At 32.8% G+C, this 10,938-nt stretch overlaps 1 protein-coding gene and 1 pseudogene across 4 annotated transcripts in view; one reads left to right on the top strand and one right to left on the bottom strand.

Annotated features, from left to right (window-relative positions):
• Window positions 1–606: 606 nt before the first annotated feature.
• The window catches only part of TTLL7 (tubulin tyrosine ligase like 7), a 92,991-nt gene continuing 82,659 nt past the window's right edge, over window positions 607–10,938 (bottom strand). For 2 of the 4 annotated variants that reach the window (XM_029948494.1, XM_029948497.1), the window contains one exon: window positions 607–5,323. In XM_029948494.1, coding sequence (XP_029804354.1) covers window positions 5,203–5,323 — 121 coding nt within the window. In that variant the 3' untranslated portion in view covers window positions 607–5,202. The remainder of the gene's footprint in view (window positions 5,324–10,938) is intronic. The other 2 variants (XR_003912022.1, XR_003912021.1) reach the window with 1 other exon arrangement.
• LOC115299167 overlaps window positions 10,355–10,938 on the top strand; it is a 1,450-nt pseudogene continuing 866 nt past the window's right edge.

Below are 10,938 nucleotides of genomic sequence, written 5' to 3'. Positions count from 1 at the left end.
ATATATTTTTAAAAGTCAATATTTATACCATGTGGTTGTCAATTCCAAAAATGAAGGCATTCATACAGTAAAGTTCCTATCACATGACAGGATTTTTAAGCAAAGTGCTTCCTTTCTTTAAAGGAAAAATATTCTAAATTTCTTCCTATATAATCACCTTAAAGAACAATGGTATGAATGGGGATGAAACTAGGATATGCTTCTGACCAAAGCTTAGTATGGTGTTTTAATAACGGCAAAATTATAGATTCTTAAAAATAACTTCATTACTAAGATGCTAACATAATTCTATTCAGATTAGTAATACTGTGTTATAAGCAGTGATACTAGAGACATGTAAAAATATCATTTCTAAATTTTAGAAGGGTCTGCCTTTCATCTAACGAGGAGAAGAATTGACACCGATTTTGTTTACTCGACCTGACTTTAATAGCAGGTAAAGTTATCCCCATAGTGCTATTGCTGTCTACACAGCAGAAGAAAATTACTGGGAAAACATATTTCATCACCTAAAAGCTTAATTGAGAACCAGTCTCCTCTACTACTAAAAACACTGTGTGTGTGTGTGTATGTGTAAAACAGAAAAAACCATTTGATGACATGTTGTAGCTTTCTTATGTTAAACATTTTTTATTATAGTAATTGAAATAACTTCACCATACAGATATCACATGCTGAAGCATGACAATGCAACACTAATTGCACATTGTGTTGACATTTCAAGCATATTTTCTGTAACAACATTTGCATTCATACAAAGGTAGTAAAGCACATGGGGAGAATTTGAGTCATGATTCATGGTAGCAAATGTATTGCTTTCAAGCTATTCTTGAAACCCAGAATCTTCAGCAAATCTATTAATATTCAATATTGTAGCATGTACAGTATTAATGGTATGAACCAACCAGCTCAGGACCAAGAACTACCATTGTTAGCCTTTGAAAGAGAAATACCAGCATTATCTGATTAGTTTTGTAAGGTAAGCCTTCTTATTTAAAAAATATTAGTCTATTGAGTAATGATTTCACCAACAGTTTTCAAGTTAGTAGGTAGGGATAAAATAAAAGTTTTATGTAGCCCTTCTTAGATAATACAGCCCAGTTAATACAAAATGTGTTACCCGAATCATTTTCCTTCAATATACTATACACACATTTATGACAAGGCAAAAAAATCACCAGAAAAGGGCAGCAATCTCAAAGAGTGCAATAAGTTTTAATATACTACTTTTTGGTTGCAAGGTTATTATTTGTATCCATGTATCTTGGTTCAAATGGTGCTTTTTAGACATGGAATCTTGGTTCTTAAAAATCTCAGCAGACGAAGTGAACTTGATCTAAACACATTTTATCTAAGTTTTACTGTTGCTTAGGCAAAAATACACCACCATACAATACAAGGAAAACCAATATTTAAAAGGCAGGAGATATCCTTTCTGGACCTTGTCCACGCAGAGGTCAAAACTTCAAAGGGAGCTTAAAGCATAGAAGAAGATGAGAAGCAAGGAAAAAAGCAAGAAAGAAAAAGCAGTGTAGGGAATAACATTTTCATCATGAATGTATTTCCAATTTTTAAAACTTATTTGTAAGTACTATTAACCCAAAATATTTAGATAACTAATTCAGAACTTGAAAACATAAATTTCTCAATTTAAAGAAAAAAGCCAATTTTCAAAAATCATTAGGTCACAGCAACACGACTATTTGAAGTTATACTTTTTATTGCTTAGCCCTTAAAACCAGGTTAGCTAAGACTTGAAATGTAAATTAGCATTACAGAAAAGAAAAGAAAGGTATGTTCTGTCACTCTTCTCGAGGTATTTGCTATTAGTTTTTACAGAATACACTTTTAAGAATGAATCAGTGCTTTATAGAAACCTAGAAATAACAGAGTTGATGCAACTATCAACTTTTTGTTACACTGAAAAGATCAAATAATGTGTATGTTTAGATTTAAAAATAATTTTACATAGAATGGCTTTGACATGCTAAGGACAAAAGCATTTGGATTAATTTATATTAAAATGTGAAATTTCAAGTTGAATAACGCCTAACTTGAAATTCTATAATCATATGCTTTCCAAATTAAATAGAACTAGAATGAAATCCTTGATGTTTAGAAGCCACCATCATCTAGTTTGTAAATACTACATGAAAAGAAATTGGAGTGTTTTTTTGTTTGTCTGAATTTGGTTCATTTTAGTTTTAGGGAAGAGGCGTTAGTAGGCAATTTTTGTGTATTTAGACCTAACTTAGACATATGAAAAAATACATATAAATCTTTGCATCTGGCAGAAGTTATTTCCATATTTCATCCTGTGATAACTTCATTTTCATACATGCAAGGTAGATGAAATGCCAGTAAAATAAAATTTGTTGCTAATAAAAATAAATAAAAATATGAATCACAGTTGTTCAACAGATTACATAAAACAGATGGTAATTAATTACAATGCTTAATAATTAATGTGAAAATAAATCTGTAATCTCATACCACGTTCATAGATGATTTAAAATAAAGGTGCTTTTTATAAAATTCTGGAAATCACTGCAATCATATACAGTTCTGGAAAGCATTCTGATCTTAGATTAACAGAATGAGTAGGGCTATGTTTTCTCATAACAGAATGAAAATATACACTTTCAACTCAAGTAAACCAAATTCCCTATTAAAAACTACTGGTAATATTGAATAACTTCTGGAGTTTTGCAAATAAAGTTATTTCCTCTCCTGGAAGAAAGAGAGAGAATCAGACCCGTACTATCACTTATATTAATATGTTTTAACTCTATGAATAAAAAATTTATAATAAAAACTAAGGAATATTTTATACCTCTAAAACATATCTGTGGCCTCTAGAGATGTTCAGGGTTTACTACTGTATCTTCTCTTCTTAGTTTCTCATTAGGGAATAAGCACTAGAGCAACCATAGTCCACAGTATACCACATAGCATATATAAATAATGAGCACATGGCTCTTATTCACAACTTTATCACATCAAACTAGATCAGTATAAATAAGCAAATGTGAGCAATAAAATTCTGGTGCTTGAAAACAGCCAGCTCTAAGTAGCTAGAGAAATGAAATTTGTTCATTGGGTAGTTTCACATGTTTTAACTTATTTTTGGTTTTTAAAGAGAGAGAGAGAGAGAGAGAGAAAGAGAGAGAGAGAGAGAGAGTGTGTGTGTGTGTGTGTGTGTGTGTGTGTGTGTGTGTGTTTTCTAGGGGGAGAGGGTTCATCCCCATGTTGGACATTAGTCTTTTTTTGTTTTAAATAAAAATTTTAGTCTTTTATGACTAAGGACAGAAGTTCCAAAGCATCCGTTCTAGCAAAAGAAATAACCATTTTGATTTAAATGATTGCAGGTGAGTTACCAACAAACTGGGTTGGTGTCACATACCAGACACTTGAAATTATGTCTCATTCATAGACAAAGCATGAATTTAAAAGAAAAATGATAAAAAATACTTCATAAAAAGACCTACTTGCTGATCACTCTTATAATGAATTTGTAATATCCCAATTTTTGCACTATGAATTCTAAGAAATCTGCAAAGTGGAGTCACAAACACTCAGAGTTAAATTATAATTTCCTTTATCCTGACATCTTCATCCTCTTTTTCCACAAAGACAATAGCAAACTCTTCTTTGGGATGCATCTAGCAAGAATATGGATGTTAGGTGGTCATAAAGAATCAAATGGTGATAATTTAAGGAAAAAGCCTATTTTAGCCTATTATAACCTCAGAATATGGCTTTAAAATAAGCAAAAGGTATCTAACTTACAACTTTAGGTTGCTATTTATCCAGTTTGTAAATTAACACAGGCAGTTTGCCTCTGTTGAGTTCTCCTGGTTTGGGGCCATTTCTTGATTTACTGAAAATAGTTTCTAGGACAGTAAAATGTAAAACTTTCCTAAATTTTGCCAATAATTAGCATCTGTGAGAAAATAAGACTGTTGGGAGAAGTGTAAACAAACTTCTAAAAGATGAATATCACAATTTCTAAGGAGTTTCAGGTCAATGATACTGCTTTTGATATTTTTATGGAAAACTGAAGCTCACCGTTGTTTTTGAAACTGTAAGCAAGAAAAGGAAGTAAACTGCTAAGAAATTCATGCAGAATGACTGTAGACATGAAGAAAACTTCATGCTTTATTTTGATTTTTGAAAATTCACAAGGGTATATCCATGACTGATAATATTTAGTAATCCAAATCTTCTATTTGCAATAATTTAGATTATTTTCTATGGTACAATGTGAAACTCTTTATTAGACTTTGCAGTGTAACTTGGTTCAACGTTGAGAGACTTGTGTGACACATTATCCTATAACTCCAAAATGAGTTTGAAATGTCAACTCTTCTACTTCTGAAGAACAGAAGAAATTGTATTTAACTGTATGTACCCATTCATTTTCCAAAGATTTTGTTATTACCGTCATTTTCTGTTCCTTTGTGTGACTCCCAATGAAACATAAAAAATGAAAGCTAGTTTATGTTTTGTTTACTTTTAACCCACTGGATTGTCTTCCATTTTAGATCATTATATGGTCCTACTAGATCCTTACTGAAAATGTACATCGTCACAAGTAGCTAAATTTCCACATAAAGAAATAAAAATGTTGGGAATTTTAGGTTGGGATTGTTATACTACTTTGCAGTGTGCTGTAAGAATGATAAACCCGTTTTACATGTAATCCTATCATCAAGCAACACCAGGCTCCTAGCTTTGTTTTTCATTTTAAATGGCTACTACATATAAGAGAATTAATAAGGTATGCTATTAATGCTTTTTCAAGTCAAAAGATGTATTATCTAGAAAATAATTTAACACTGAAATGGGATCTTTAAGATCAATTGTTTTATATATTCTGCAGCAAAAATAACATTTCTAGTAGGAAGGTATTAATTATAAACCTAGCAAATTCTAGACATTCACGTATTTGTGTAAACAATTTTAGCATGGTTTATTACATTTCCAGAAAGGTTAAGTCTTATATCCAGTTTTCTGCTAATTCTTCTTTCATATATTATAATAAATATATATGTATTATTTGAGTGCACATGTGTATATATTTTCACACATATATGTCATATATACATAAAACAGCACTTAATGGTCACTTTCTTTGCATGTTTAAATTGGAGGGAAAAAATGAATTGCTATGCATAATCCATGGAGATCTTCCTTTCTGTTTCACAAATGGCCATATCGGGATGTAAACAAAACACTGGAGCGAGTCATTCCAGGTGAACTGTATTTCAAGGTGTAGGTTGGTGTTCTCATGAAGAATTGTGTACTTCCTGGTAATAAATACCTACAAATGACAGTTAAAAAATTACGCTTTCACAAACAAATTAATATAAACATCTCTCAATAAAGTGTTCTGTGGTTAATAATTTACATATCCTTCATGAAAAACAATACTATAACAATACATTCAACATAAAAAAATTTTCTCTCCCCAACTGAGGTGTGGGTAGGTTGGGACTGTGCTCATGAAAAAAAAAAGCCTTACTTAAAGAGCTGACTGTGGATGATCTCAGTGTCCCAAGACACCCCATAAAGAGCCATTATTCTCATACGCTAGGAAACTAAGTACATGGCTCATGTTAACTTGGAATTCACTGTTAATCTCCATAAATAGTGTGTGAAACCAGTCAAATATTTCTTAAAAATATGTGATATGAGAATTTGGCTAGCCACATTACCAATAATTGTTTGTTTCAAGGATGTTGGAACCATTCATTATAATTTTAAAACATTTCATCTATGTATTAGGACTAAGGTAATCTATGAGAAAAACTAAAGATTAAGATTTATAATTATAAAATTTATATTCCTATACCATATGGTTTTTATGGTAACAACACCAAAAACAATCATGATTACAGGTTACATGTAATCCTTGCAGCCAAATGTATTTAAGAATACATGAATTGTCCAGATTTTAGAACAATATAGTATATATACTATATATAATGTAATATCTCCATTGGGGCCATGGGGCAGCATCCTGAAATCAAATCATTGATATTTCTGTATTGAAATGTATGCATAGTCACAAACAGAATGAAAACAATAAATAACTTCATGTCAATTCAGGTCAGGTCAGATTTCCCAGTAAAAAGGTTACTTACTCTTCCTTTCTTTTTAGTTTTCAGAGATTTGAGAATAAGGAATTGTAAATAAAAGTATGCACCTGTATAATTTGTTTCTCTCTGGAAAAACTTTGATTAGCATTAGGCCACTCCAATCTATATATCTAGACAAAAATGGAAATCTGCACGGAAATCCACATGAGCAAATGCACATAAACATTACTATTAAAAGTATAAGCCTTGGTAATGATGAAAAGGACATGGTAATAAAGTCAGAATAAAGACATCTATGAGGAATTTCCAAAAGTGTAAGTGGCAATAGAAGGAAGTTTAAAATTTTTGAAAACATAAACAATGGTAGAGCATCAACTCAGTTATTTTTTTTCACTTGACTTTAGAACAACAGCAGCATCACATGTCCAGAGATTCACAAAGAAGCCGATGGCCAAGAGTACTATTAGCTACCTACTTTACATTAAATAATGTTGATAACTAGCATGCCTCTCTGTCAATGGAAAGTTACATTTATATTTGTGTTATATGAATTTTATAGAAGAACATGAATTCATTATGGTGAAGCTGCATATAACATTCAGATTAAAATGGAAGAATTCTCCATAATATTCATAAACATCACTTTATCATGAATTATATAATAATATCCTTTAAATCTATTACCTAGTATCACAAATGATAAATAATTGCTCAAATCATTAAGTTAATAGAGCAGTAAAATAATACACAACAAACCAAATTGAATCAAAATTGCACAATGGGTGATGAATAATGAAACAACTGATTTCTCACATCACAGATTATATAAATTATTTTCTTAATATCACTTGGGTAATTTATATGGATTAATTATGTCAAGAGCTAGTGGAATCATGATGATTAATCTGATATCTTCTGTCATTAAAAGGCTCCCTTCCCATCTAAGGCAAAGGTGCAAAAGAAAAGAAGGTGTTTGATCAAAACCTGCTACTTTGTATTGTTTGACAGTTATTCTATCTACTACTGAAAATTCATTCTGAATATATTGATAATTATCATAGTAAACAACAACTTCAACCAACTTCCTTTAGACCAATTTCTGAGCAATAGTTACTACTGACACTACAGGAACATTCACATATCCATCTCCATTTCACAGATGAAAATAAATAAATAAATAAAAGCACGAGGTCCAGGGTCAGCTATACTATTTTATTTAACCAATGTAATACTTAGTGTTTCCTATGTGCTCACCACTATTCTGACTGCTTTACAAATATTACCTCTCTTACTTCTCAGAACAATTCTATACAGTAGGTACTACTGTGTGCTTCACTTTACAGAAGAATACACTGAAGCATACAGGGGTCAGATGTCTTGCACACCGTTACCCAGCTAGAAAATGGCAGAGCTCGGATTCAAATCCCTGTGCATCAACCTCTAGCCATTTCTCTGTGTGAATCTCAATTTTAAAACCAATGGATACAATGATTATACTCATTTTTTCAAAACTGTGAAGTATAAAATAACCTAGAAAGTAGAAAATGATTATACATCCACAAACCTAATCTTTTTAATAGAGGCAGAAAAGGCTAAAACAGAACTTTTTATGAGAAAAAAAAGTTCAGCATGAACTAAAAAAAGCATATGAAATCACATTGAAAGAAACACTGTTTCCCTAAAGCAAGTGCTGTGGGATATTTTAAAGCATTACAGGGAAACACAATGGATTATATGCCTTAAAATCTCCATTAATATCTCTTGGGAGATTCTACACTAGCTGACCATCAAAGATTATTTTTGAAATGTTCTTTGCAATGAAATTAAATAATATAATTTGATTGTTTTTAGCAAAAAGAAGATCTCAGGAAAGTACATGTATAGTACAGTTTTACCTTTACTCTAGCTTACTCTTGATGTACAGAAATAGCTAACTTGTACATCACAGGAGAAGCACCTCACCCGTTTCCTCATTCCTCATCTCTGAGGCTACGTGTGCACAAACTCGCATATCCATCACATAGACAAAAACATGTGTTTGTCTAATTCCTACTTGACGTAGAATTGGTTGGTCTGTCATGTATCAACTTACTGCTGACCACAGAGGATCTCTGGAATGTGAGCATTACAAGATGGGTAGGGAATTAGCCTTGAAAACTTAAGCTCCACCTAGAGTATGATCAGGACCCCAGAGACCCCCAAAATAAATTCAGCTTCCTAGTTTGGGGAACAAAGGTAAATGAAGCTCATCATAATACTTTACCTATGTTAAATTTAATTTTCTATTGTGGTAGAAGATATATAACATGGAAGTTACTAGTTTTCTCATTTTTAAGTGTACAAATCGGTGCTTTAAGTACATTCACAATGGTTGTGTAACCATCACCATGATCTAATTCCAAACGTTTTCATCCCAAGCAGAAACTCCTTGCCCATTAATCCCTCCCTGCCCACAGAATCCCCATTTCCTCCTCCTCCCATTCCCTGGTAACCACTAAACTACTTTCTGTCTCTATGAATTTGTCTAGATATTTTCTAGATACCTCATATAAGTGAAATCATACTTATTTGTCCTTTTGTGTCTGGCTTATTTAATTAGCATGCTTTCAAGTTTTGTCCATGTTGTAGCATGTGTCACAATTTTATTCTTTTATTACATTGAATAATATTCCATTGTATGTATGTATCATATGGTGTTTATCCATTCATCTGCTGGTAGATATCTGAGTTATTTCCACCTTTTGGCTGTTGTGAATAATGTTGCATCTGCTTGAGTACTTGTTTTCAATTCTTTTGGGTACATACCCAGGAGTGAAAGTGCTGGGTCATACAGCAATTCTATATTCACCTTTTTGAATTACCAAGTTGTTTTCCATGGCAGCCACATCATTTCACATTCTGAGATAGCAATGCATGAGGGTTCCAACTTCTCAATATCCTCACCAATACTTATTATTTTGCATTTTGGGGATAATAGCCATCCTAACGAACGTGGATTGTCCCATTGTTTGAACTTTGATTTGGGGAAAGCTCTAGTCCCACTTTTGCCATTGCTAGCAATGTGGATTTAGATACACTATTTAACTTTTAAGGGCCTCAGTGTTCAGTTTTCTCTTTGAAGAGTCCAATAGATTCTGCCATGCCTGTTTGACAGAGTACAGAGCCAAAGAAATAGTGCACATGGGTGAAGCATTATTTATGTGTTATGAACATCAGCCTCACTAGGCAAGGCCATCCCTGTTCTGAGATAGATGTTTTAAACTTTCTTAGCCTAGGGCCATAATGGCACCATGTCTTTAACTCAATCGTATAGTATACATTTGAAAATGTATAAAACATAAACATCTAGCTTAATAAATATTATAAAGTAATTATTGTAAAACTGATACCCAGGTTAAATAACTGAATGCTTCTAGCATCCCAAAGCCCTGTATTATAGCATCCTCCCTCGTTTCCAGTATGTTCCCCATTTGTTTATACAGTGTTCTGTTTTTTTCTTAGAAGTTTGTAGGAGTTCTTACATGATCTAAAAATCTTACATAGGTTATGTAGGTTGCAAATACCTTCTTCCATTCAGTGGCTTGCTTTTTTTAACCTCTCTTAAGATATATTCTGATGAACATATATTCTTAATTTTAATGTAGTAAAATTCATCTTTTCAGTTATGATTTACACTTTTTGGTCCTATTTTTTATAATCCGTACATACCTCAAATTCATGAAAATATTTTACTATGTTATCTTCTGTAATCTTTGATTTTGCCTTTCACATCTACACAGTCAATTCACTGGAAATGATTTTTGTACATGGTATCAGTAAAACCAAGTCTTTTTTTATTATTATTTAAAAACCCAATGATCTCCACACAATTTTTTAAATTTCTTTTTTCCCATTTGTCATAAATCAAATGTACCTCCATTTCTCATAAATCAAGTCTCTCTATATGCCCAGGTCTATTTATGACTTTTCTGAATGCTTCCATTGGTCTATTTATCTATTTGGCAATATTACACTATTAAATTAAATTACTTTAACTTATTAAAAGTCTTACTATACTATAGTTAATAAATCCTATAATTTTATTTTTCTATTTCAAGAATGTCTTAACTATTTTGGCCCTTATCTGTATAAATGTTAGAACAAGCTTTGGTCAAATGCTATGCCCCCCCAAAAAACAATTTGTTGGGATTTATATTGTGATTACATTGAATTTAGAAATGTTCAGGAGGAACTTTCCAGAACGCTCAGCGAAAAGCGGAGGAGCGGCGCTGCCCGAGCTGCGCCCAGCAACGCACTGCTTCCCGCTCCCCCACACCGGCCTCGGCCCGCTCACCGGCTGTAGAAAATGGTGAAAGAAACTACTTACTATGATGTTTTGGGGGTCAAACCCAATGCCACCCAGGAAGAACTGAAAAAGGCTTACCGGAAATTGGCTTTGAAGTACCACCCTGACAAGAATCCAAATGAAGGAGAGAAGTTTAAACAGATTTCTCAAGCTTATGAAGTGCTCTCTGATGCAAGAAAAGGGAATTATATGACAAAGGAGGAGAGCAAGCAATTAAAGAAGGTGGCGCAGGTGGTGGTTTTGGCTCCCCCATGGACATCTTTGATATGTTTTTTGGAGGAGGAGGAAGGATGCAAAGAGAAAGGAGAGGTAAAAATGTGCATCAGCTCTCCGTAACCTTAGAAGATTTATATAATGGTGCAACAAGAAAACTAGCTCTGCAAAAGAATGTGATTTGCGACAAATGTGAAGGCCGAGGTGGAAAGAAAGGAGGAGTAGAATGTTGTCCCAATTGCCGAGGTACAGGAATGCAAATCAGAATTCATCAGATAG

The sequence above is a fragment of the Suricata suricatta genome, chromosome 8, assembly GCF_006229205.1.
Source record: "Suricata suricatta isolate VVHF042 chromosome 8, meerkat_22Aug2017_6uvM2_HiC, whole genome shotgun sequence".
In the NCBI taxonomy this organism is placed as follows: domain Eukaryota; kingdom Metazoa; phylum Chordata; class Mammalia; order Carnivora; family Herpestidae; genus Suricata; species Suricata suricatta.
This window is presented reverse-complemented; position numbering and strand designations above follow the sequence as displayed.